Source organism: Hirundo rustica, chromosome 3 (assembly GCF_015227805.2).
Source record: "Hirundo rustica isolate bHirRus1 chromosome 3, bHirRus1.pri.v3, whole genome shotgun sequence".
NCBI classification, from domain to species: Eukaryota; Metazoa; Chordata; class Aves; order Passeriformes; family Hirundinidae; genus Hirundo; species Hirundo rustica.
Genome location: NC_053452.1, coordinates 62,959,731 through 62,987,566, shown reverse-complemented (window position 1 = coordinate 62,987,566; position 27,836 = coordinate 62,959,731). Strand labels below are relative to the sequence as shown.

At 41.0% G+C, this 27,836-nt stretch overlaps 1 protein-coding gene and 1 long non-coding RNA gene across 4 annotated transcripts; one reads left to right on the top strand and one right to left on the bottom strand.

The window, feature by feature from the left end:
- Nucleotides 1-32: 32 nt before the first annotated feature.
- LOC120749756 (uncharacterized) lies at nt 33-4,169 on the bottom strand. 3 transcript variants are annotated; one of them, XR_005699776.2, is made up of 5 exons: nt 4,047-4,139; nt 3,749-3,818; nt 3,235-3,369; nt 1,266-1,661; nt 33-1,067 (listed from the first exon to the last, which is right to left on the bottom strand). It is a non-coding gene; the product is annotated as an uncharacterized LOC120749756 (long non-coding RNA). The 3 variants fall into 3 exon arrangements; XR_005699777.2 differs by lacking the exon at nt 3,749-3,818 and having other exon boundaries at nt 4,047-4,169; XR_005699775.2 differs by having other exon boundaries at nt 3,749-4,098.
- TRMT11 (tRNA methyltransferase 11 homolog) lies at nt 4,161-27,836 on the top strand. Its single transcript, XM_040057406.2, has 13 exons — nt 4,161-4,270; nt 5,665-5,730; nt 6,332-6,405; nt 7,602-7,683; nt 7,783-7,875; nt 8,931-9,065; nt 10,750-10,906; nt 15,476-15,556; nt 16,170-16,334; nt 17,712-17,784; nt 18,517-18,648; nt 21,850-21,970; nt 27,260-27,836. Exons 1-13 carry the CDS (start codon nt 4,196-4,198, stop codon nt 27,383-27,385), a joined length of 1,380 nt encoding a protein of 459 aa, XP_039913340.1. The 5' UTR covers nt 4,161-4,195; the 3' UTR covers nt 27,386-27,836.

Below are 27,836 nucleotides of genomic sequence, written 5' to 3'. Positions count from 1 at the left end.
TTTTTTAAGTTTGGGAATTTCCATCTACTTAATGAAAATAATTCCAATTTATTCAGTTTAACCATGTGAGATTGAACCTAAATTTCGTTATATACCAGGCTTTTTGTTTGAAGAAGCATATGAATTCCCACAAGAGTTTTCAATTCCATGTTTTACAAATCCCATTCTCCCATGCAGTAAGTATTTCACAACTGGCAGGGATCAGTGTTGTAGGATAGCAAGTTAGTAATTTACACTTTCAGTAACCTAAAAGCAGTAGGCCAGCAGAATTATTTGAAGAACTCTCATATACTTGGTTGTAGATGATAACAAGGACAAGCCAATGTCAGCGTGATGGAGTAGCCCATTAATCCGTGATTTCTGTGCAAATCTCTACCATTTTTACAAAAATATGCTTTATCCTTCTTGCCCACTTCCTCTCCTGCTTGCGTGTAAGTAGCTGAGTTGAAATTCTGTAACCAAAACCTGTGAAGATATGTTTTTCCAAATGGAACCATGCAGCAAAGTTCATTCCAGGACAAAGCCTTATTGTAGTAAAGTGATGACCACCTCGTCATCTTTCCCTTGCCAAAGCATTTCACCTTCAAAACGAACCAGGCCGTGTTTTCTGGCTCTTAACAAGATGCCCACTACTTTATTGGAAATAGTCACATAGGTTTCAAACAGCTGCCCAAATGTCACACTCACGTGTCCATCTTCTCCCACCTCTCCAGTTCTTCTGATGATCGAGCACAGCTCTTCCACCTCCTTACCCACGTGCGAGTGAGCATCTTTCCCTCTCTGCTCTGTCCGAGACCCTTCAAGGGGTCTCCCATAAGTCGGATCTCCTCTGTGAGTAGGCGCAGGTTTAGACGCAAGCCTGCCGTCACTGCTGAACGGATTCTTCCTCTGATACTCAATGTGATCCTCTGCCCAGGTCTGCCAACTTTTCCTCAGGTCACCCACTGCACTGGTGGCTTTAGCACTTTGCCCTTTATCTTCTTGCATTTCTGAAAATATTTTATGGCACCCAAGCAGGAAACGAATCAGCGACTGGCTGTAACTGTGGTTCCTGTGTGCACTGTCAGCTGTGGAGGAAAAACAAAAATCAGCCTGATATTTTTTGGAAGAGTCTTGCCCGAGTGAGAGGCAAGGCTGCTGAAAAAGAGGTTAAATATCCGAGTATTTTAAGTCCACTCATAATTCTACAGCAATGAAGAAAGTAAGAGTGATTCGGGTGAAATTCGGTAGTAATTTAGGAACACGGGGCAGTGAATCATGCTTACAAGGTTACGCGGTGCTCCACCGGTCCCGCAGTTACCGAACAAACTCCGCAGCCTCCGCGCAACACATAGCGCAGAGCTCGCTCTTCTTGCGAAGACGCCTTTCCAGGAACTTTATCCTGGTACCCGGCAGCCCCGCTGACTTCCCAAACAATCTGGTGCAGCGCTGGCTGGGCTGCGGAGAGAGCAAACCATCCCCGAGCGGCGGCAGCGGCACACCAACCCAGGCACAGGGGCGGGAAGCCGCTCTCCTGCCTGAACGCTGATTAAAGGTGGACGAGTTCACGCCGTGCCCACAAGGTTCCCGCAGACTGTGGAAGTTGCGATGCACAGAAGGTATTAGCTGGAGCCGAAACGCCAATAGGTGGTGGGAGCAGGGGAGATTTTCCTCATGAGGCACTGCAAGGAGAAGTAAAAATCCAGTCAGCGAGGGCGTCTCTGGCTGCAACACCCTATTTAGTGGGGCATACAAAGGCGGAATAGATTGTTCTCCCTTAAAAGGCTGCGCTGCACGGCCACGTCTGCCGGCTCCAGCCCGCGGGCGGGCAGCGCTGGAAGAGCATCGCCGCCCCCGGTGCGCGGGCTGCCCACCACCTGTGGCATTCCTTGCGCTTGGATTAGGGACTGTCCGTGCAGGACGTGGTTGTTCTGGGGAATTAGGGGCAGACTTTTATATCCCTACAGAGATCCGAATGTGCTACAGCCCTGTCTCTGATGGGTCGTTTCGTTCACCTGTTGAAATACGCAAGTGGGAGTATCCAGGCAGCACCTAAGTAGAGCTGATACTTTTACCGACATCTGAAGTTAAAACACAGGATTAGTGCTGGGTTTTCTACGGAGAAATGGACAGAAATGCGAATTCTGAACAGTTTAACAGCTGAATTACAGATTGAGTATTTTGAAAGGATTGTTTTAAAAGTAGGATTTCATGGGCATTTGCCCACATACGCGTTGGTGTTGTTGCACATGAACCCATGAGCAGGGACGGGTCAGGGTTCCTTAAATTCCCCAGCAGAACCTCCAGTTTAGTCAAAAAACCACTTGCGTTGCCTCTGTGTCTGAGGTGAGTAGAGTGGCAACACGACCGCCAGAGAAGGGAATTGGGAATAACAAGCGACAGCACACAGGAAATAATGGCTTTCCATTCCTGGTCTCTCACTTTTAAATTGAAACCCGTGATTGTTGTATATTACCACAGTTACACTTTTTGTGAGAGGAAGGTGGTTAATTCTAACTTTCTGGATAAATTTCAAGTTGAGTAATTATACTTTGTGTATATAAAATTCCCCGAAAGGCTAAAAAGTGTAAATTTTCTCCCTTTCCCTCCCTAGAAGAGTTATGTAATGTTTTTAAGATGACTCCCCACATCCACACTAACAAACTGCTTGTTTCTCCTCAATGGCATTACAGGAATGTACGTTCTGTTTCCAAACACGGCATCTGAAAAGCATTTTGTTTTTATGTCAGAATCAAATACTCTGTAAATTTTACTTAGAAAGGTACGTTCACTTTCAAACTAAGTAGAGCAATATGTATACACTGCCAGAGATTTTGCATGGATCCTCAACTCAAAAGCAAGAAAAAAACAGGGCTTTTGTTAAAAGTCTTCTGTAGGAAACAGTATCAGTGAAAAACAGATATTCACCATCCAAGAACACACAGCAATGCCCCAAGGTAAAGCAATGCAGATAAAGTAAGCAAAAGCCAGTTTCAAAGGAGATTAAGCTTAAAAATAATACCAACATCCTCTTCTAAGGAGTTTCTAAAATGGAAGCAATACAGCTAAGACATTTTAAGTAAGACAGATTGGAAAAATAAAAGGAGACTTCTTCCACTAAAGGTCTCTCAGCAATTCCAAGATTTTGTAAGCAATCTCAGGCTCACAGGGTTTGTCAGCAGTTCAGCAATGTGTTTATTGCTTACTGGTTTCAGCACTGAACTACTGAAGTGAACAAGCCGGATCCACATCTACCTCTTTTCTTTCTCTTCTAGGGAAGCCCACGTTTAGGTGCCAGGTCGCTTTAGATTGCTTTCTTGTCAATCATCAGGGCTAAAGCTTCACAGTAACCTCAGTTTTGATTACTGCAGGAAGGGATCACTGGAGAAGCTGCAGGATGAGATTATGGAGATGCATAAAGAAGGTGTCCCATGCAGTGCTCACAGGTCATGAGCAAAATCTTAGCCATCTTGGAAAAAAACCAAAATAACAAACAAAACCAAAAAAAACCAAAAACCAAACTGTCCAAAATCAGCACATAAAACGCAGAACATGAGTCCAGTGCTGAGCTGGTCTGGTCCTAATAAACAGCTTACCAAAATCTGGATAAAACGAAACTTTCAGATCAACACAACAGACAGATGAGTACGGGATTACAATTATCAAGACCAGATATTAAAATAAAACATAATCCGCAAAACAAACCCCTTTTTGCCCCTCTGTCGGACCGTCACACCCCTGCCCCTTTCCTGGGAATGTGTTTCTCTACCTGCTCCGACACCCACGCCGCCGGCAATGACCTCCTTCCCACGGAAAAGGGAACGCGACTCCTTTGGCACCTGTTAATTCTTAATGTTATTTAACGCTCCAGATCTTTAAATGTGGCCGGCAGAGGCCGCAGCGCGCCCCTGACAGCGAAACACCCCTGAGCGAGCGCGTCCCCAGTGTACACGGAGTTATTTATAAACCACAGGCAGGCACGGCCGCACTGACACGCGGCGTGCCTGATAAAGCACACCCAAAATATAACCGCAAGGAGGATGAGAAGGAGACGAAATGAGCCGTACTTCCTGCAGCGCTCCCGCAGCCCCGCGTCCCGCTCCGGGCGCCGCAGGCTCCGCGGCGATCGCTGCTCCACACGCCCCTTCCAGGCTCCTCCCGCCGCCCCCGCCCTTCCCTGCCGGCGGCGCATGCGGGAGGCGGGGGATGGCCCGACATGGCGCCGGCGGCTCCGGCGCTGCGGCGCTATTTGCTGCTGCTGGCGCAGGAGCACCTCGAGTTCCGCCTGCCGGTGAGCGCTGCGCGGGGCCCGCACCGGGGCCGGGGCTGCGACCGCCGTCGGCGATGCCCTCCCTTCCCTCCCCTCCCCTCTCCTCCGGGGCGCTCCCGAACAGCGCGGCCCCGGGGCGTCCGGACCCCGGCGGGGCTCCCCTCTCTTCGGGAGAGCCGGGAGCGCCCGGCGCCCCTTCCCTCCGCGCTGCCCGCGTCCCGTGGGAAGGGACCCGTAGGCGTGGGGCTCCCTCCGCCCCTCCTGGCCCCGGCTCAGGGACAGCCTCCGCGTGGTGGCCTTAAGGCAGCACTTTCCTTGCCGCTCGCTTTTCCAGAGCCTCTGGCGCTAGGGGAGGTTGCCAGCAGAGTACCCGAGGCTCCATGTGAGAAGCGGAAGCTCGGGTTACAAGAATGCTTTCAAGTTTCTGGCCTCGGTGACTTTGGAAGTTTTTTTTTTTTAAGTTACATGTCGTCTCTGGCCAGCGTGCCCTGGGTGCAGGAGTGGCTGGTGCTGGCAGGGCCCCTCTCGGTGGAGTGACTGCCCGGGGAGATGGTGGAGCCACCGCCCTGCAGGTGTTCTAGGAAAGGCTGGATGAGCATCGCAGGGTGATGGTCCCTCATCGATTGGACTGTTACGTGTACAAAATGTTAATGTTTCGTGAATAATTTATTTTCCTTGTTTCCATTAACGTTTTCTTCTGTGCTTTGCTTTTTCCTTTTTGCTTTGTGGACTGGAACCTGAGTTTATGTATTTATGATCAACCCAATTTTTCTTTAGGCAAAGTGATCGGATTAAGTAAAAAGAAGGTGATACATACGTAACAGAAAGCTTTTCTTTTTATCACCCATGGTTTGGTGACACTTGATTGATGTGGCTGCTGGAGAAAGTAGAGCCATTTCTTGTATTTTGGTGACTGCTCAGATGTTGGGTTTTGTGATGAGTTATGTTAGGCACATGATTGTCAAAAACTTAAAGGAACAAGTAAGGACAGATTTTTTTAGCCAGTTGATCTGCTGATCCTAGTCCTGGGTCAGTGTTACTCATGAAACATCACTTTTATGAGATCTAGTCAGAAAAATATTTTAAGAGGAGAGTGGATAATATTGTAAGAAGAATATCGTCGTAAGGGTAGGATTGAACAGTAAAGATGCTGACGAAGGAGAAAATGCAAAATGGTGGGGTTTGATTACTGAAATTTTCCTGACATTCGCCAATGAATTTTGAGAAATCTGTTTTTATAGCAGGGTAGTCTTAATTTTCAGTTCATGAACAGTACATACAGTCTGAATTTACTTGTGGACTTCTGCCCAATCCACCATTTGCATTAGATTTTGTGTCATGTTGTGCCTTCCTTTGTCTTTCTGTTTAACATTAGTTAATGATTCTAAAGCCTGACCTTTATATTTCCACTTTAGGAAATAACATCATTGCTCTCCCTTTGTGGTGGACAATTCAGTGGCGAGCAGGAACTTCGTGTAAATGTGAGTGAGTACCAAATATTTTACTTGAGTGTGTGTATGGTATGCAACTATATTCTTTACAGTATTTCTGTTAAATAGAGACAGCTGAATAAATATTGAAGTTTCTTAGGAAAACCAGGAATCTTCTCAAAACTGATGACTTCTCAATTTCAGTAGACTCAGAACTGAAAAAAAAAGATGCACAAGATGCATCTCAGGATGTCGTTACTTACCAGCATGAAAAGAAGCAGTGCCATCTGCTGGGAGGCTCTCCTTGGTTTTTAGACTGTCTAAACCCTGAAAACACTCAACAGCAGTTTGAAAATTGACCTTTGCCTCTAAATCAAAGAGACAGAGGAGGAGTGCAGCTAGGAAGCCGCGTGATTCTGGTCTCAGTGCTTGGTCAGAGAATGTTACTGGGATTTAGTTACTGCTTTTCTGTAACAAAGTGTTCCCAGTCTTTAGTGGGTGAATAATCAAGAGAAATGCAAACAATATTTTACCAAGTCAGTTATGTTGGAAAAATTAAATACATAACAGAATTTCTCAGACATTCAAGCTGAGTAAACAATTTTGTCTCAAATTAATTATTTTATACCCATGTTTTATCCCTGTGTTGCAGTCTCCATTTTGGATTCTCAATTTTCCTTCAGAAGAGATGGCAAGGGGTCTAATGAAGCGGACAGTATGTGCAAAGTAAGAGATAAAAAAATCTTGTGTATAATATAAGCAGTGGAATTTTGTTTTATTATGGCAAATATCAATTTTATATGGAGTCATAAAACAAAGATTCCTTGATTCCCTCTTGAATTTAGGTGTTATTGGAGCCTGTAGGAGTAATTATGTAACATGCCCATCCACTTCACTCAGTATATGATCAATTTAGGGTCTTGAACTGGTGTTCTTCTTGAAATGGAGTACTTGTAATGTCACTCACGTTTTATGTGCCTTGTATAATATTGGGTTAGTGGCTTGTTCTAAAATGTGTATGGAATTGAAAGATAAAACCAGTGATATGCAAAAACCAGTGTTTGGAAGGGAAGGGTTGTGTCACCCTCGCTCAGTGCTGGCATCTGAGCCTTCAGCCCCAGCTGCTGCAGCAGAGGTCTCTTCTGGGAAATTCGAGCGCATAGGAATATGCTGGAGGGTGATTGTTCCAGCTGGTCCTTTTTAGAGGTGTCTGAATAACATGCTTTCCAGTGAGGCACATGAGAGAGGCCTTGAAGTGTGGTTCAGGATGAGAAGCAGCCTAGGTGTGTTATGTCTCTCGGATCATACTAGTTTTGTGGTGTCTGCTGTGCTCTGCAGAGCTTGGGCCCCTCTGCCGAGTGTTGCACAGTCCCTGTTTAGTGCTTGTTGTCTTGGGTATTCAGTTTTACCTACAATGACTTTGGCTCTCCACTCTTGCCTGGAGAATGGAGCACTGCACTTCAGAAAGCAGCTGCAGGCAACTAGGGGAGCAAAATGTGACAAAACAGCTTGCAGATATTCTGCACACTGTGCACTCTCAGCTAATGTATGCTAATTATATGTACAAAGCATGACTAGCCCATGGCTTATTTTTCTGTTCTACTGCTGGTTGCGGAGAGATGTGTTAGTTTTAGAATAAGATCACTGGAGTGCCTCCATTGCACTGCTAATCAGTTTGAAAAGTTCTGAAGCTTTTGGTGCATGTTGCCAAACAAAGAAAAGCATTACTGAAGTATCAGGCTAGGATTAAAAATACTTTTTACAAACAAAAATTAAAACTTTTGTCAAGAATTACATGGCACGCTGGTACTCCATGAAGTAAAGCCTGAATATGTTGGCCAAGTAGGTTAAAAGGAATAAGCGTCTGTAAGGCATTTTCCCTGCTCTGTGTGACTGCACTCTCAAAACCTTTATAATTTCAGGTCTGTATTTGAACTGTGGGGCCATGGAAGATCTGCAGGGGAGCTTTATGCATCTTTGAAGAACTATCCAACAGACAAGATGGTATACATATAAAGAATCTGGATAATATGGTTCCTTAAGCCCACTGAATAGCACTGCATCTGTACTAATTAAAGTGTCTTTGCCTTTTTTTTTTTTCAGCTTCCATATCTACAGTCAGACTCTACTTACAAAGTACATATTCATACATTTAATAAGACACTGACCCAAGCACAGAAAATAAAAAAGATTGATGTAAGTAGATAGTTAAGAAATCTTTGTTTAGTTTAATCTATTAATGTTGTTCTTATTCCATGCTGTCAGTGTATTTAAGTGTCTTCAAGATCTTGAGGAAGTTTATGGCTTGTGTCTTTGCAGGTCTAAATGAGATTTTTGTGTCTGAGTTAACATTCTGTCAAAATTCATTACTTTTTTTTTTTTTTTTTTTTTCCCCTCTCTCTGTAAACTAACTGTTTAAGGCATATACAAAGCCAAACAAATACCACTGCTGATTTCAGCCCAGCGTGCTGGGGAAACTGAAGCTTATTGCTGAAAACACTAAGATTCAAATGGCAAGAGTTAGGTGCTAGACTTGTGGAAAATCTGTAACGTGATCTCCTTATTAGGCTTTTATTGTTGCAGAATGTGGAACAAGTGACTTCAGCTGCAAGCTGTGGATTGTGTGCTGATCTCCTGTTCAGTCATCATGTTCTTGTCTGTACTTGTGCTCTCCTTCTAACTAAATCAATATTTCATTTAGGAAATTTTTCAAAATTACAGTTTATTTCTGCTCTTCCACATTCTATTTTGGCACTTATTTGTTCAATTTAGTTCATTTACAGAGACTGACATTATCTGTACTAGTAGTAGCTATTTTTCTGTTTGTTCAGTTTTTGTGTACCTGAAATAATGCTAAGTATGTAAACTGCTGTAGCTGCACATCACTAAAATTTCACATCCCATTGTTCATAATCAGTGTTGTTTCTATAACCTGAAAATTGCAATAACTAATATGCACAGTTAATTTCCTCTGAAGCTGAGTTCTGTTGAGTTAATAAAAAGCATTACGGTTCCCAATTTCTAATCCATAATCATTTAACCTATTTTTGTTTAGAAGAAAGGCATTTCAAAAATCCAGTGAGAATTGAATGAACTTTTTAATACTAATATACCATTTCCCACAAGTGAAATTGTGTGGGTGTTTTGTTGTTTTTTTTTTTTTTCCCTTGGGGGGGAAAGGCACCTGTTTAAAAAAAAAATTGACCCTGTTTATTTTTGACTCTGTGGGTTTTTTTTTTTTTATTGTATAGGCCCTTGAATTTCTGCCATTCAAAGGAAAAGTAAATTTAAAGAATCCAGAACACATCTTTTGGATTTTGGAAGATTATGGAATGAACCCAAACGATGTTCCAGAGGAGCCCATGCATCTGTATTTTGGTAGATGGGTACGTGAGCACGTTTGCTTCAGTTTTTACAAGCTCGTGTTTACAGGAGAGTGTACTTCAGTTTAAATGGAAAAAGTGTTTTGACTTTTAATAGAAGCAGAAAATACCATTGTCTTAATTTGTCATTGCATAACACTCTGAAGCAAGTCTTGGGAGTCCTTAGTGTGACTAGGAAAAAGTGTACAATTACTGTACAATTCAGAGGTGGGGGAAAAAAAAAAAAAAGTTGTATCTGGAAACACCTCTGTCTTGCCATCCACGGAGAGAATTTAGCAGGGCAGTGAGGCTGCACAGCTGGGGTGCTGTGTCACTTTGTTTTGGGCCTAGCTGCAGCTGAAGGCTGCTGTTTCAAACACATAGAAAGCTGTACAGAACTGTAGATGGCTCGTGACCCTCCTGAGCGGCATCAGCCTCAGGGGAGCATTCTCTAAGTGTTCGAAGTGATCCTGGCAGGCACCTCCATGGAGAGGTGCAGCCTGATCCCTGAGGCTTTGGGCATGGGTGAATGCAGCCCACAGGCAGGTGCCTGGCCGGGGGAGCACCGACAGTGCCGCAGGAGCCAAGTACAAAACCTGTCTGGAGCCCGTCATCTGTGGTCTTCACTACAGGTGTTCTTGCCTGCTGGCCATGTGCGCCCTAAACCTGCTGCCTTATTAGGATAGCCTGAGGAAATCTGATCTAGTCTTTTATGGTTTTGTGAGGAAAAAGCGGCTCCTCAAAGGATATCTCCAAGAGTGACACTAGCCACTGATGGGAATACGTGCTTGCAATGTCCTGTGTTGAGGGCAACGGGAATGAGGGAAACCACTGCAGAGATTGTGTAGCTATCAGTGGCTGTTCAGGGAAGTCAGTGGCTTGTATACAGGGAAGTTGGAGAGTCAAGTGATCTAAGTGATCTCTTAGGGCCTGTCAATATTCTCCATGCTTGTGAGTAATGTGCGAGCAACCCACGGTTGTGCCAGTGCTGAAAAACATAACAGCTGTTGTCCCATCTGTGCTGAATTCCTGAAGTGTTAAAAAATGAGTAAACCAATCTGAAAAAAATGGGCAGGTGTATTTTGTTAACTTGGTAAGACTGGTGCTCAGCAGAGGTGGGAGGTTAGTGTTGGATAGCGTTTGAATGTCTTTTATTCCAGATTGGTCTTCTCCAACATACTTTGGAAGTCTGATGTAACAATCCTAGCGTTTGGTCTTTCTTTGCTTTTCCCTTAAATTCTCATCTGTCAATGCTATCCTAAATTTAGATTTTGAGTGGGACAGAAATGCCAGTGAAGAAAGAAATTCTGTATGACCTTAAGCATCCGTGTGTGTGTACGCACATGTTAATGTGCATTTCTAATCCTTGTATTTTTAAAATCCTTTAAACTCCGAATTGCCTGGATTTGTTTTTCTGATGCTTAGAATGATAGCAAAGTTACCCTAATTGTAATTTCTTTGAGAGAATTTTCTCTCTAAAATGTTTGTACATTTTTAATCTCTGTCTTGAAGAATTTACCCAGGTGTTGAGCCAAGATATCTGTTGCTTGCAGAGAAGTCTGTCATATTTTCAGACATCAGAAGGCAAGGTGATCTGTTAGGAAGTGAAGTTACCTGGTTTTGGATAGTGTCACTTAAGCAGGCCTGTTAGTGTGTGAGTTTATATCTTGTGTCCAGGACCTGACAGGGGTTTTAAATGTTTCAACAGATTGCAGATGGCCAGAGAGAACTCATTGAATCCTACAGTGTAAAGAAGAGACACTTTATTGGAAATACCAGCATGGATGCCTGCCTCTCTTTCATCATGGCCAACCATGGGAGAGTAAAACCCAATGACATTGTATATGATCCATTTGTTGGAACAGGTATATATTTATTTTATTTTTTTTTTTTCAGCTGGTGGGAAAAGCTGGAAGATTGTATTAGTGCTTGTACCACTCTTTTACCTGGTGTCATGACTTCTGATGTCCAGCTGATACTTGATACCAAAGGCAAAAGGGTATTTATAAAATCAACGGTTTGTTAATGTGAGAGGGATTTTGGGGGAAGGAGACCAACTTCCAAAGATGTAAACAATTTATTTTGTGCTTCTAAAAAGTCTGTCTTCACTGTTGTGTTTTATGCCACACGGGCTGAAGAGCAGTCCATATGTGTCATGGACTGCTTAGGATCGAAGTGACCGAGGTTTGGAATTTGGCTAAGCACTTCCTGCCGTCACTTTCAGGGCATTACAAAGAGCAGCATTTTAGAGCTGGCTCTTTAGGGGAGTGCTGAGAGCACTTCTGGTCAAGCAAAACAACACAGCAATACTGAGGTCATAGCAGCATTCCATGAGGAACCCTTTGTTGTGCCATTACAGCCTGTCTTCAGGATAATACTGCTCGCACAAGGTACCCCCTTCCTCAGCTGAACTTTTCTTGTCTTAGCCAGGAGGGGGAGCTTTTATTCCACATACTGCTGTCCGTGGCATTGAAGTGCTTTTTGCCTCAGGGAAACTCGGCTGTATGTGAAATAGCTGACCTATTGTGTCAGCTTGTGCCATATAATTACAGCAGAGGATAGTGTGTTAAGCTACATATAGTAGTTTATTCAAAAATGTAGCAAAGGCTGTGTTTCTGACGTAGAATCCCAGAATCGTAGAGTATTCTGAGTTGGAAAGAACCCACCAGGATCATCAGAGTCCGATGTCTGACCCTGCACAGTCACACCATGTGCCTGAGAGCATTGTCCAAATAGTTCCTGAACTCTCTCAGGCTTGGTGCTGTGACCACTTCCCTGGGGAGCCTGTTCCAGTGCCCAAACACCCACTGGGTGAAGAACCTTGTTTTAATATCCAACCTAAAACTCCCCAGACAGAGCTTCAGGCCATTTCCTTGGGTCCTGTCACTGTCACCACAGAGAAGAGATCAGTGCCTGCTCCTCCTCTTCCCCTCGCAAGGAAGCTGTAAATTGCACTCTGGTGTCCCCTCAGTCTCCCCTTCTCCAGGCTGAACAGACCAAGTGTCCTCATCTGCTCCTCATACAGCTTCTCCTCAAGGCTCTTCACTATCTTTGTTGCCCTTCTTTGAACACTCTCTAATAATTTAGTGCCTTTCTTACATTGTGACACCCAAAACTGCCCCCAGCACTGGAGGTGAGGCTGCCCCATCTCAAGAAGAATGGCACAATCCCCTCCCTTGCCTGGCTGGTGGTGCTGTGCCTGATGTACCCCAGAACAGGGTTGGCCCTCCTGGCTGCCAGGGCACAATGACTCATGTTCAACTTGCTAAACTTTAATCAAGGTGGCCACATGTGAAATGCACAGATTTAAAAATACTTACATTAATGGAAAGATGAAGAAAAATCTCTGCAGAGAAGTTAGGGAGAGAGAAGACTACACTAGTAGGGTCACTAGTAGGACCAGTTCTTATTAGCCTGTGTCTTCTCTGTGCCACAGAAAAGGAGCATAGATATAATATTTTCACAGACAGGAGGGTTTGGTAAACTCTATGTTTTTGTCTTAAATTTTGTTCATATAGGACCTGATTTTTTTTGTGCATAATAGTATCTTAAGAAATTTTCTCCTCTTGTGTTTGTCCTTGGAAAGGTTCAGGAAATTCCTCTACTTACCTCTTAGCAGTTGGTTTCGTTTTGGTGTCTATGGCTTTTTGTCTTATTATAAAACCTACTGACTTAAATCACAAAGTCTTTGAGAGCATTCTTTCTCTTGGGAGTGAAAATTGAAGAAAAATAAAAAGGAAGGGTAAAGACTGAAGAAGAAAAATCACACAAAAATGATGAAGCTATAGAAATTCGAGATAAATGTGTTTCAGTTCAAAAGCTAACATATACAAAATTCTTCCCAAATTGCCTAGTAGTTTGAATTACAAATTTTTTTTTTTTTTTTTCCTCCTAGATATTTGTAATGTAAAGGCTAGAGATTAAAGGGGATACTGGAAATAACTGTGTGGCATGCTATTTGTCAGTAGAGTGTATTTATGACTAAACAACAGTGGCTTTTGCGCTTACTTCTGTTGAGTAAACCTCAGAATTTCAGTTTTCTCTTGAGGACCTTCAGATTTTCAAGTTTGTCAGTACAACAGTCCCCTGTCACCAGAGTTTCTGGGGAGTGGTTTGGAGTTGAGAGTGATACAGTGATTTTGAGGTGATGGGTTTGGAAAAATATATATTCAGGATCTGAAGAGGATTTTGAAGAACTGCAGTTCAGATTTCTTTATTTCTGCAGCTTTGATACCTGTCTGTTTTTCTGCCTGGTTTTTCACACTGAAAAAGTGAATAGTACCAAACCAGAATGGCCTTGCAAAATGATTCTTGCTTGTTGCAAACAAACTTTTTGCTGCATAAGCCAAATCACAAGTCTTTCACATTGATGTAAGAATGGACAGTTGGCATTTTTCCTTGGAATATAAAGTGATCTTTGACCAGGCTGGCTTTTAGAAGACTTGATTCCCCTTTTTATTGTCGAGCAGAGTTGGAATGGCCAGGACTTTGTTTTTAACTTCTATCCATGTTTAGATATTCTTTCCTCAGTGTTGGGTAGAAGGAAGCCTGGAAACTTCTAGAAGAATAAATCAAGTCTTTTACTTGAATATTTTGTGCTTCCTCCTAGACAGTTCAGGTTATCTCAGTAATTTCATTGATTGTTCTTTTGGAAGATACTAGTGATACTGCATAGTTGCACATGACAGGATGTTTTCTTTGACATCCTGAAGGACCAGACCTCATCTGTGCTGAAGAGGTGGAGGAATAGTGTGTGATAGAAAGGCATGAATCTCTGTGCCATCATCGTGCTGCTACAAGTCACCAGGGACAGTGATTCCCTAATTAACCCTTTGTATGTGTCTGTTTCATATACTGATCGAAGGGCTGGCCATGTAAGAGTATGTAAGTATCCATGCACCACCTGCCTGAACACAAATTGAACTAATACAAGCTGAGATTTATTGAAGGCTGTAAATTCAGTATTTCCAAGCTTCTTTTTTTTGCCTGTGATTAAAAATATTCTTAGATGGGCAAAGGACTCTCTTCTTACTTTTTTTGTAGGACTGGGTGGTATGCCATACTTGGGGTCAGGGCTAGCTAAATTTGTCTTGACCCTCTGGATGTACTGCCCATCTGTTCTGAGGGATTGCAGCCAAGAAGGGAAATGGGTGATTCCTTTGGGGTGAGTAACTTTGTTTTTCCCTGATCCATTTCACAAGAAAAAGCAGAGGAAATTTAAGTTTTCTTTACTCTCACTCACCTTTGGTTTTGGTGGAGTTCAGTACCATATGGCGCAGGAGTTTTCTGGTGCACACAGGGCACATTAGGGATTAGCTGGTGCACAGTGCAGCCACCTGAGATGCTTCTTTCCATGATCCTGGTGAATGGGAGAACTGGTGTCACCCTCCCAGCCAGCTTGTGCATTGTCAGCCCTTCATCCTGCAGCAGTCATCCCCTTTATTTAGCAGGGCTGTTGGCATCAGTGGGGTTCACAGCCTTGTTCTCAGTTGCTGTTCTGTTCTAAACCTGTCTGGTAGCCACAGACCTCCTTTATTAATAACTTGATCACACAGGTATCTGTTCATCTCCTGCCATCCATCCGTTGTTTCATTTGGAAACTGTTCAAGAGTTAATGTCATTTATTCTTTTCTGTGGGCTGTTCAGCTGTTGTCAAGGGGAAATCACACTTTTTTTTTTTTGGTAGGGTGTTCTCTTCTTTTTTAATTAGGAAGGCGGGTTGCAGTAGCAGTAATTAAGAAATCTGTTCTTATTACAGAATAAGTACATTGGTGAAACTAGTAACAAAGTAGGCAGCCTACTGACAGACAAATGCATTTGTATGTAGTTTTCACACTTGAAAAGGATTACTGAAACTTTTTTGATATTTATGTTTACATTGCAGGTATTTACATTTGTAAGGCTCGTGACCATTGTTTCTTACGACATGGGAATGTAAAGCCATCTTATAGAAGCTTGATTTTTAGACGCTGTTAAGGAAACTGGTTTTGAGAACAGACACAGTCGAACAGCCATTTGTTTGGTGATGATTTTTCCAATTGTTTTACAACAGTGTGAAATTCTGCTCGTTGCAAAGTAGAATCAAAAGTTTTGGCTCATGTAACTATTAAAGGATCTTTCTGCTTAAAATACAGAAAGCCATAAACAAAACTCCTGAACCATCTCCAGAGAGGTGGAGTGACATAGGGCATAGCAAGATAAGGAAAACCATGTAGAGCAGACAAAGGACTTATGTCTGATTATAATTACATAGTGATTCTAGCTGGTTGATAGTTCTACATCTTTTTCTAGTGTTTGTTTTGTTTTTTTTTTTTTTCTTTTCCTTGGGTCTAGTGTGCTGCTGGTGTAGGCTCCTGAAGTTCCTGAGGAAAAAATCCTAACACAGGTGACATCTATGACAGAAGTTTGTTTTTTCTCTTTCCTCCCCTGTGTAGGTGGCCTTCTAATCTCCTCAGCACATTTTGGGGCATATGTGTGTGGTACTGATATAGATTACAACACAATCCATGGATTAGGTATGTTACATATTTCAAAGCCACTGAAAAATTACCCTCTGGAATTTAAGAATACTGATGGTAGCAGATGACACTTACTGGATTTTAAAGCAGCATTAATCTTTGCAGGATTTGTTTGGTCATGCTTAGTTGTATTCACCAATTTATGGAAATATTTTTGAAAAAGAATAAGGAAGACCAAAACAAAGTTTCAAATAATAATTACTACAGCTGTGTGCTCTTTTTACCTGTGATGTGGGAAGCTCCTCAAAACCTAACCCAGGAACCGTAATCTCACTCCTACTTCTCTGAAAATATGCAAATTATATTTGGCCTGGTGGACAGGGTTGCGACTGGTGGATGGAGAGAGCATCTCGCAAACAAACGTTTTTGTAAATGTGTTCTTTGACACCCTGTGCAGATGGTGCAGCAGAACTTCTCTCATGTATTTTTGGTTTTCCTTACTAGTGAAGTTAATTGCAAGTACTTTTGACAGGGTTTTTTTGGTGACATTAGATTATTTTCCTTTAATTTAAATGGAAGAGTATATGAAAGCTTTTCTTATATAATAGTTTCTTGTTGAGTATGCTTTTTTTTTTTTTTCTCCCCCTTTCCATTCCCATTCACCTCCCAGGCAAGGCAAGCAGAAAGAACCAGAAATGGAGAGGGCCAGATGAAAATATCAGAGCCAATCTCCGACAGTATGGCTTAGAGAAGTACTACCTCGATGCACTCGTTGCTGATTCTTCAAGACCAATATGGAGAAAAGGGATGTTGTTCGATGCAATCATTACAGACCGTAAGTTTGTTACTGCCTTTTCTTGCCCAGTAGCAGTGACTAAAACATTATTGCCTGTGTACATTGATTAAATGTCTGGCCAAGTGCTCGGGTCTGCAGCTTCCATGTTTCCAAAGATGATTGTTGGGAGCAGCACTGTGGAAATTGGATCTGCGTTTGATGTCTCTGCATTTATTTTAAGGGTAGTTATGAATGTGTAACAAAGCTGGCACTGACGCTTTCGTCCATGGAGAGAATGTTATGTTCACCAGCAGAAATCAATATGGCTGAAAATCATCCTTTGAAGAAGTGTCCTTCAGTAAAAGCATGTCATCATTGGTGCATAGAGACTTCCTATCAGAATGGTCTGTATTGCTGTGGGCAGCACCTTGGAGTCTGCTGTGCATCTCTGAGGGACTTCTGGAGACTTGTGTTAAGTGCTTAATGTAATGCTTCCAAAGAGAAATTTTAATGTGTTTCCACTACACTACTGGAAGCAGGAGCATTTTGAAAGGATCCTCTGCTCTTTCAGAAACCTATTTACTAAACACCATTTGTCTTGTATGAGAGGAAAAGAAACCAAGGGGATAAATGAAAGACCTTGACACAGCAATTCCTGATCTCAAGTGCTGGCTTTTACAGTGATACTTTCATATTAATTAAGAATAGGAAGTATGACTTTTCTTTGTGAGTTGCTTGCTAATTTTTATTTGGCCTGTTTGGCAACAAGACGGTGTAGAATATTAAGACGGACTTAGAGTGAAACCATTTGTAAAACTTGTATAGTGGTTACATTGGTGCTTCCATGACGTGAATCAAGTCTCACAAACTCAGCTCAGCTTTTTTGAACATGAAGTAAGTATGTTATGCTATTAGAAAAACGTGCAAAAAACATATAAGAAGAAAACCTTTTCTGGTTCTTCTTATGTGTGAGAAGTGTAATGTACACATTACACTTTGTGTAATGTGCTGACAAAAAATTCTGATACAATTTCATTTTGAAAAAGGTTAGTTAAGTGCTATAGGGGACGTTATTTGTGTCTGTCAAACAGAAAGAAAAAGGATGGGATTATTTATCACATGTTGGAAATCTAAGGAATGTCTTTTAACAAGCACCACAGCATTGTCCTTTGTCACATAGCAAATGTGTAGGCTGCTAGAAGCTCTTACAGCTGAAGGGATTTCCTTGAAACAATTTTAAAATAACTTTTTATAGCAAGAAACCTTCAGGAGATCTTGAAGAAATTTCTGTTGCTTTTACTTTGTAAAAGCTTTCCATTTTTTTTAACCTTATATAAGCCACAGTTTGTGCCCTGTTGTGTGTGTATGGTGTAATTGTATGTTACTTGGACAAAGGGTGAGGTTGTCATCTCTGCATTTTGCTTTTGCTTTGTCTAGCACCATATGGTATCAGAGAAGCTCCCCGCAGGATGGGATCACAAAAGGAAACAGTTAAGTCAGTTGAAAGAAGGTAGGGAAGCTCTCTTATCTGTTGTAGAATGTAAATGTCTTAATGGAAACCCAGTTTTAGAATATTTATTACTACTTCGTTGGCTGTCAGAAGTTAAGAAATTGTAGCAATTATAATTAAAAAAGAAACCCCCTTTTTGTTCTGTTTCCAAAACCACTGTGTCACCTCCTGACACCTTTTTGGTTTTGTTCTCCCTGCTTATGCTTTGCTTGTATTCAGATCTGGAATTCTATTTCTCACCTCTGTGGCCCACCTTTAGCATGTATTTCCTGTTCTCAGAAAGTTCTCTTTGGTCCCTGCAGGCTGCCAAATCACTCTGAAATGGAATACCTGTAATTTTACCTTAAACTTTTTTCTTTTGCATTTTCCACTGCTCCTTTCTTTTCAGAGATATCGCATGGCTTCTCCACTGCCTGGCCTTCCTTGCCTTCTGACTTTTACTCTAATTCCTTTAGAAAGATGCTGTGCAAAATGACTATTGCCAACATACCTGTGTTTCTTTAGATTCATCTTTAATACATGTGGAAGTCAGAGAGACAGTTGAGAAGCTGTATTTCTCATAGTAGTAGTAGTACTCCATAGTACTCCTGAATTGTCTTAAGTAACTTTGCAAAGCTCGGAAAGTGCTTTTGTGGGTTAGTGTATTGCTTTTTTCTTTTAATTACTATCATTAAAAATTTGGGTTTTACCTGTGCTCTTGTGTTCGCTTACACTTGTACATTTTTTGTTCAGCACAGAAAATCACTTCTTCGTTTCATCCAGTTACCATCTAAGTGACATCTTTTTTGACCTCTTGAAGTTTGGGGCAGAGTACCTGGTGATGGGAGGAAGATTGGTTTACTGGCTGCCCATATACAGGCCTGAGTACGTACTGTTGGTTTCTGCTGTGTTGTGTGCCAGAACGGATGCTGCATTCTCACTGTGCTTTCCTTTGGGACACAGTACAGCTGGAGCTTCCATAGTGCCAGCACTTAAGGGTAATGCCCACGCTTTGTATTTTAGAACTTTGTATGAGGGAAACCACATTTTGTAACAGCGCTTTTTAATGGGGATAATTCCTGGCTGTTAGCAAGCAAAAAATGCCTTTGTATATCATTGTAAATGCATGTCCAGTGGGTTGAGGTTTAAGCTTAAAAAGTTAGATTTTCAAGGTGCAGAGGGATTTCCAAGACAGTAGAAGCAAGGCTGGTATTAGTAAGTTTTTGCTAGAGTAGTTGATAGAGGTGTGTAAAAATCATCCTTGGTTCTTTGGGGTTTGGCACTACTGATTTAGCTTTCTTCTGAGAAATGAGTCAAGTGACCAAGAGATGGCAGTGAGAGGCTGGAAGCATCCAAGAGCAGCCCTGCTAGGGACGGGAGAGGCCAGCAGAGACTGCGGGATCCTGGCTGCTCAATAGCACACCCCGGGATCAGAACTGAGTGTATCATAAGGAAAAACAGCTGTTTGCATGCCTTATTTCAGCATCTCTTAGATTAGGTTTGGGGGGGGGGGGGAGGTGTTTTGTTTTTGTAAAGATTTTTTACTGTAAAGTGAGGAGTTGATGTACAGTAGCTGTTTCAAGGTATCTTTCAGATGCACATGTGCTCTGAAGGTAGTTTCTACAATGTAATATATTGCTATGTACAGTCAAACTTGTTATATAAAGTGGTGGTTGTCCTTGGTTTCACCATGGAAATGGCTTGTGATAATCCAATATATCTCATGCTGTTTTGAAAATTTGGAAATGAAAAAGGAGCCATTTCTGTTACATGCCTCTGTAACTGGAGAGTGCTCTTAGAAGTTGGCATATTTTAGTAAATGAGAAAATTGGTATTGCAGGCCTTTTTTCTCAGAAGAAAATTCACAGACAAAGCCATGAATGCCATTCATAGTATGATAGCTAATTTTCGTGTCAATAAAATCTCTTTGGAATTACTGAATTTATTTTGTTAATTGAGATACCAGTGTTTTTCTTTCTGCTCATTGAACTTTGGTGAAAACTTTCCTTCCTCACTACAACAGTGTAAAGTATTTCGCTTCAGAAACTTGGTAACTGCATATTTGGGAGCAACTTTAGTTGCTGTTTTGTGGAGGTGTAGTTGAGTTGCCTTTTAAAAAGTGAATTTGTGCATCCTACTATGACTTGAAATACTAAAGTTGCTAGAATTAGCGTAGGATAGTCACTCTATTTTCAGGTGTAATAGTGAACGTGGGGCATTGAAGCAATTAGGTGGGGGGAAGATACTTTCCACTAACATGTTGCATTATCCCTTGGCAACACCTGCCTTGATTTTTGGTTTTTTGAGATCTTTGTGTATTACCTTAAATTAAAGCCAAAACTGTATTGAATTGGATGTCTGTTAAAATCATTGCTTCTGTATCTCTTACTTGACATGTTTCTCAGTTTTACCTGGAAGAATGTAGAAATACATTCATTAATGCTAACAGAAAGGGCTTTTTAACAAAGTGATAGTGATCTCTCCCTCTTCAAGATAGCATCTCACTCCAGAGTTTACTCTTTCAATCAGACATTGAAATCATTGTTGAGTCCAAATTCTTCTAATTCCATTAAAGTCAGCCTTCTGTAAGATTGTGGAGAGAAACTTTTAAAATGTTGTGGCAGGTTGCCTACCTTTGTAAAAGAAAGACGGTTTGGTGGTACTTGATGCATCAAAAAAGTCTTGTGTAATAGAAAAAGCAGTTGAGAATTAATTTCATTCTCCTTTGCCAAAAGCAGGTTCTGACTTCACCTAGCAGAAGTAGATACTGGTTTCTAAAGAGAAGTGCCTGAAAGGTAGCTTTGCAGTCTGGAAATTTTGGAGGAAAGCAAAGAAGCAGTACTGTTTGGTTTTTTTCTTATTTGCAGATCTGTATTTGGGATTGAGTTACTTGTTTAACAGCTCTCTGTTACCTTAAGAAATGCCAGGTTTTCCTCCAGCACCTAGATGGATCCTATTTTAATCCAGACCAACACCTTTACCTTCATTCAGAAAATCCATCTCTTTACAGGAAAAATGTAAAGCTCCTCCCTTCTACCTTTTAAATTCAGGTCATAGGTATGAAGTTGTTCAGTTCTGTTTCAGTGTCTGAATTCTGTTAACCCCCAAACACTGGAGAATCATAGGAGCAGGTGTTTTGTACAAAATCATACCTTACAATACCAGAACCCATGTTCTGTGTTACCTTTTAGTAACTATTACATGAAGGCTTATTACAAAATCTGGGAATAAAAGACTGATCTAAGGTTCAGTGTATAGAAAGGATGTATCATATTTATCATAGTAGCTAGGTTAATTCTTCTTGCTGCTCCAGTCCCATGCAATGCTCTTAAATATTTTAATTTCTCGTTCAGCATTTGGAGAAGTAGAAGGATTGAAAGCAATTTAGAGAAAGCACTTTCTATATAGAAAATAGTATGCTTATGACATGGTGCATTTCAAACACTGTAACTCTTGCTTCTGTAGATAGTAGCAATGTTGGCTTATAAATGAATCCTATCTAATGTTAAATGGTAGTGGATTTTTTTTTTTTTTTGCCATTAGAAAAAGTAATTATAATGAGATAAATCTGTAATATCAAATTTTGAAGTTCAGGAATGTTACTGTCTAATAAGAGCTGGCTAAATGTGATTCGAAATTGAAGTGCAGTGATCTCCTTTTAGGGAGCCAGAGTAAAGTCTCTTATTCCTGCAACTTCATATGTGTTGACTGTGGAAAATATTTTTAAAATCTCAGCTCTGACTGGGTAAGTTACTGTTCCAGGTTGGCTGAGATATTTTTTTTCTTGAAATATACAGGCAGGCCTGTGTATACGTACATTAATGTTGTTTAAATACATGCAGAAAATGGGGGGAGTGTCTCTTCACTGTGAAGTTTTAATTTACTCTACACACTACACGTCAAGGTGATTGGAATATGTGATGTCAAAACTCTGGGGCGCCAGTATCTGAATTTATTTAATCAGGTTACAGGGCATAATAACTTTCAACTGTGAACGTTTTTGTGAAGAGTCTGTAAGAAGTTTGGTTCAGATGCAGGTCTTCTACTCCATGAGCCTACAGCACTAAGAATGATTATTTCCTCCAGATACACAGAAGAGATCATTCCCCGCCATCCGTGCCTGAAACTTATTAGCAACTGCGAGCAGATGCTTTCCAGCCACACATCAAGGCGCCTCATAACCATGGAAAAGGTGAAAGAATTCAAGGTAAGCTTGAATTCTTGATCATATTGTGTAAAATAGTAGCTGTTGTGTTCGTGACAGGTTCGTGCTATTCAGCATTTGATCCTTGTTTCCGTCATACTTTGGTTTTTATGATCAGAGTTAGAGCTTTTGTAAAATTGAGCAGTGATTTAAGGGGCTGTTCTGGTTTTGGTTTCTTCCTTTTTATTCTCAGTTTTTGGTAAACTCTTCATCCTGAAAAAGTCCCTTGATAGTGTGAAAAAGATCTTTGAACTTACGGTTACTTTTGAATCCCATCCACAGAGGTTTTGACTTAATGCCCAAGTTTGCCTTGATTTCAAAGTGTGTCTCTATGCCCAAGTAAATACTAAATATCTTAGTGGGTCTCGCAGTACAGGTAAACCTTAATTAATTCTGTTACTTCATCTTTAGAGTGGTACATTTCAGCTTTTGGAATAGTACTGAAGTTGTGACAAAGTACAGAAAAGCACACTGGCTCTTTTTTCTCTTTTTGTTTTGTGACACGCTGTATGCCTCTCCTGAGGCATTGGGACCAGGGAATATTGCGTTCAGGTCTCCTTGCCATTCTTGTTACTTCTCTCACTTAATGCTGTTAAAAGAGATGCTAAACACGTGTGAGGCAAATTCTTAATGAATGTGCACTCAGTGAGCAAGTGTTTTTAGTACGTTCCTTGTCAGCTGGAAGAGCTCTCTCAGATGGCAGGCGATGCAGTCAGACTGCTGTGTCTGTGTGGTGCTTGCACTAATGACACATCAGGGGTTCAGTGCTGCCTTCATAATGCTTGTGGTGACTGCAGTTCTCAAGCAACACCTGAACTTTTATAAACACTCTGTGTGGAGTTCAGCCTCGGAGCTGCCAACTTCACCAGTAGCAAAACAGGAGGGTAGATGAAAGTTTTTGACATGTGCGTCTCAGGGTGTTCAGGGAGGTTTTTGACGGCAGTTTTATTGCTACCAGTGCTGTAGGGTAACATAGTCTAACTTAAAAAAATATATCAACCCTTCTGCAAAACACACTTGCGTCATTTGTTACTCTCCTCTTGTGCATCACCTGTTCTTCGGTTCCAGACATGACAGGTTCATGTCTGGAAATGCTTAGCTCTGAGCACCTGAGACTAGTTGGCAGGCTTGCTGCTTAGATAAGACTGTGCAAGTGCTTACATTCAGTATTCCAGATGTCTGTTAGATAATTTAAAGATCCCAGAACCCATGTGTGGTTTCTGATGATGCAAAACTCGTCTGGAGAACAAAATGCGTGTTGAATCCTTAGCTAATGCCTGCTTGGTTTAGGACCTTGTTTCGGTGTCTTAAGATTTCCCCACCTCAGCATCCCTTACCTGGAACATGTTTTTTCCTGTATGGATATCCTGAGCAACCTTTGAATTGGACGCTTCTGACCCACCAGTTATGACCATAAAATTCAATAGTTATACTTTTGTCTGCTTTTCTTTTTCCTAAGTGAAATAGTAAATTTTTATGGATATGCCAAATATTTATGTTTCCAGACAGTTCCTGTCTGCTTTACTAAACTGGTTTGTAACAGGCCCTCAATTGCCTCTTAATTCAGCTGAGTGCAGCACTTGGCAAATGACTGAGAAATGTTACAAGCCATGTTAGTGTTATTATGCAGTTCTTTGGTTTCCCCAGTGTTTGCCACCAGTAAGGAATTGCAGATTTCACAGCAAATTTTGATTTTGCTATTAACACTTTAAATACACTCTTAACTGGAGATTAATTCAGTCAGTTGCTGAAATTGGTGGTGCAATTTGATTGAAATTGTTTGTAATAAAAAGGAGACCAAAGTGAAGGGAAAAATTGAGTATGTCTAGGTAAAGTATTGATCTATCATAGGAAATCATAAGCATGAAGATCATATGTTGAATTAAAAACCTCACAAGTCCAGTACATAACTCACTGTCTTGTAAGCATCCAGTCTGTTCTTTTTAAGTTTAAAGTGAAATTGTGCCAACTGGAAAAGGTTTCTTCCTGAACTCAGTGTTCATATGAATAGGCTTTTTCCAGCACGTGCACAATATAAGCAGAGGAGTTGTTGGTTTTGTTAATTACCATTTCAGACAACTTTTGCCACTGTTCCTCCCAGCACAGCATTCACCCCAAAATGCACACTCTCCTCCTGCCTCTCCCACAGCACATCTGCACACTGTTGCCCAAACACCCAGGATGGCTGGGGCAGGGGCAACTGCAGCCTCAGCCCAGAGCCCTGTGTTTCTCCCTCTCTGTGAGGCATCCCACTTTTTTAATGCCATGAGAGATGCCTAGAAATTATGTAGTAAGATGTAGCAGAAAAGCAGTTTGTCCTTTGACTGAAGGACAAACTCTGAGCATATGATTGTCCAGGAGGGGACTACGAAGCACCAGGCACAGAAACCCACCCTGCTGAATGGCTCAAGCATTTCCACGTCTCATGGTCACTCCAGAGTTATTACTGGTGTAGGATCTTTCCTGCTGAATTTAGCAGTGTCTGTTCCTGGGTATGTGACCCCGCTGTCCCTGATTTGGTAACTGCTTCTTTTTGTTTATAGCTGTATAACATTAGTGCAAGTGGTTTCTATAGCTACTGTTCAGCACCAGATGTAGAGCAGTAGGAAGCAGTGATAAGGTTAGGAAGGCTTTTTCTTTAAATGAAAACTAAATGTGGGTAATTACCTTGAAGCTGAACTAGGCATGCTAGATGAATAAAAATCTCTACAGAGTCACTTCATATTTGCCAGGATTTAAAGAAAAACAAAATTTTCTTGTTGTCATTCAGCATGCCCTTCTCTTCCACTGCTTCATTATTTGAGATCTCTAAAACTTATTTTAGTGTTGTCTTAAGAACAAATAAATTGTTAAGGTTTTTTTCGCAAGTTATTTTCTCTGTAGAGTTAAATGAAGCCTATCCATGGTTTTCAGGTTGTACCCATTCAGCTCCTTCGTACAAAATACTTTAAGTTAGAATTTGTTTGGAAATCCTTAGTCTCTGAAATCCAAGAATTTCAGTTACTTTGGTCAGTCCTCAAGCTGCCTATAAAATTCCTTTGACTAGTAAATCTCAACAGTGATGGGTATCTCTAGGTAGTTCAGGTTTTCTTATTTTCTTTTCCCCTTTTTAAGGAGCAATGTCCATTCTTGTTGGTATTTGGGTTTTTTTTTTTGTTTTTTTAAGCAATTGCCATCTTTATTAGACAGTCACACCTGCACAGATGAGAGGTAGGGAATGGAACCTCTTAAACTGGAATTATTGTGATGTGGGCCAGGAACTTCTTTTGTAATCTCTCCTAAGAAATCCATGCCTGACTGCACATCTCTCATTTAGCCAGCAGTGTTTAAGATTCTGCTGTGGAGTGGTGCACCAAGGCTGTTTCCATCTGGTGCATGCAGATGCCCCTATTACACACATGTTTTACTTAAAGTTGATTCTTGTACACAGCACATCTTCTCTTTTCCCTAACCGGCTTGGAGGTAGAGGAGAGGCTTGTTTTCCCCTTCATCCCTTCCCCCCAAATCAGCATTTTGTTTCCTATGGAATCAAGATGAATGATGTACACTTGTGACCTCTTAGAGGTTGTGGGGATTAATTTTTATTTTAAAATGTTTTGATCTACAAATCATTATCCTTCAGGGTCAAATATCTCGTTCATTTCTCAAAATAAGTGATTTATTTAGCATTCTTGTGAAAACATCCCAGTGGTACAAAAATACATGTTTATGTCAAAGAAGGATTTCTGACCTGGAATTTCAGGAGAAGAAAAAGTGCTCTTTTCCAAAGAGTGGCTGGTAAAGTGGATACAGGCTGGCCGTGAGAGGAATATATCTTAAATCCTTCTAGTTTCCTACCTGTCTATAGCAATTCTGTAATTTTCATTTTTTTTCACAAATATGTAAAAAGCCTGTTGTTTATCAGCCTGAGCATAGGCATGGGGATGGCAGTCTCTCACGGGTGACCAAAAGACAGTAGATAATACTGTGCCTGCATTGGGTTTCCTGAAGTAATTTTCCTCAGCTATTTTCCAACAGTGCAGTATTTAAATAGAGCTGCTGCTGGTGTACACGCTTTACATAATAGATATCTACATGGAATTGAACATTTAGCAAGTTAATTTAAGCTGGTGTCACGTTCCTGATGTCTGCTGGTGTAGCAGGCGAGACCTACTTCAAAATAATCTCACTGTGTCCAGAAGAGGGCTCTTCTACATGCACACAGGCGTCTTGCTTTGTTGAAAAACCTTTTCTTTCACTCCTTTAGGGTACGCATTAAGATATCTGAAGCTAGGAGAGGTGTCTATTTTGGCAGGTAAAAACTTGGGAAGGCTACAAAAGAGCTAAAGGGAGAGACTGCCCACTAGGATTCTGTTCATCCTGGCATTGTAATACTTTTGTAATATGAAAATATTAAAAATCTACTTCCATGTTCTTACTAATGCTAAAACATTCCACAGTAACTTTATTTTCAAATATGAACAAATAAATGTTTTAAGGTGATGAACCAACGTCTATGTTACTGCATTGGTTAAAAAAAAATGAGAAGAAACAACGTGGTGAAATAGTTGTTGTGTGATTGTTTTTATCTTCTCCTTGCACCGTTCAGCTGTTCTGTGTGAGGCTACTTGTCACTGTTCCTTCCTGCTTTTGAGCATAATAATAAACTGACATCACCCAGAAGCATAAAACTGTTTTTAGAAGTTGCCATTAGTTTTCTTTAACACTCAGATTAAAGTTTGATGTAATGTTTATCTTACAGCATTGCTAATGTTAGCTGACAAGTATCTTAATTGTATAAAGCCACAGTACATGATGAACTAAACCTTTGTGTATACAGTGGGCCAATTTTCTAAACTGTGTTTTTGGCTGGTGTCAAATAGGTATTATGTGTAGGGATTTACTGTGTCAACTTCAACTTTCAGAAATACATGAATGCTGCACAGAAAAAAAAAAAATCTCTGAATGTGCTTCAGTAACTGTAGGAACTCATTTTAGTCATTTGTGTTCCTCTTCTGTTTGTACCTGCTTCCACAGACCTCTGACTAACTGAATTTTCCTGTCAGTATTTTTTCTGGGAAGTAACCTGCGTGGTGCATGGTACCTGTGCTTATTTGGTCATGTGAGGGTGGGATTCTCGTGATGTCAGCTGAGATATTTTCAGTGACGTGTGTGCCATTGAACTGTAAAAGAAAAGCCTGACTACCTTACCCTTGCACATAATGGTTTGAAAAAGTCTGGAGGCAGAGTGGTGGCAGTACATGCTGAACACACTACCCTCAAGTCTAATGTTTGTCTTTTGATGCCATGCAGGATCAAGATGAGAACTCGTTGGATGGTCAGTATATGCCGTACAGGGGACACAATTCTTTCCGTGAGAAGTATTTCAGTGGTGTGACAAAGAGGATTGCCAAGGAAGAAAAGGACAATCAGAAGTAAAATATTATATAAACAGATTAAAAAATGAGGAAAGAATGAAGTCCATGTTTCTTTGTAAGGACATCTGGATATGAACATTCATTTGGATGCTTCAGAAAAATAAATACTGCTTTTAATTTTAAAATAAGATGAAACCCACAACCCAGGTTGAGAGCGGTTCTTTTTAATTAGCTTTGTTTATAGCAGATTTTATTGTACAAGTTTTTTGAGTCTTACTTAATTTATATTTGTACTCTCATGTACTCATGATGATTGACTAAAACCATTATTATTGTTCTTTCACCATTAACGTTTACAAGAAAGTAGTAGTATTATTTGGCTTCTTAAACTGTGAACATCTGGCTATTTTAAAAACACGTGGTGGTGATCAAGGATTGCTAATTAAGAAAGATCATTTTCGTTTGTTTTGTTTTGTAAATGGTGTACAATAAACCAAGGTTGGTGTAAGGTT

What these genes read in the sequence shown, in the direction of transcription:
- TRMT11 (XM_040057406.2), top strand. Translation starts at nt 4,196, where the DNA reads ATGGCGCCGGCGGCTCCGGCGCTGCGGCGCTATTTGCTGCTGCTGGCG. An exon ending in AGAAAATAAAAAAGATTGAT is followed by an intron (nt 7,876 to 8,930) that starts GTAAGTAGATAG and finishes TTTATTGTATAG; the next exon opens with GCCCTTGAATTTCTGCCATT. An exon ending in CTGCCCATATACAGGCCTGA is followed by an intron (nt 18,649 to 21,849) that starts GTACGTACTGTT and finishes TATTTCCTCCAG; the next exon opens with ATACACAGAAGAGATCATTC.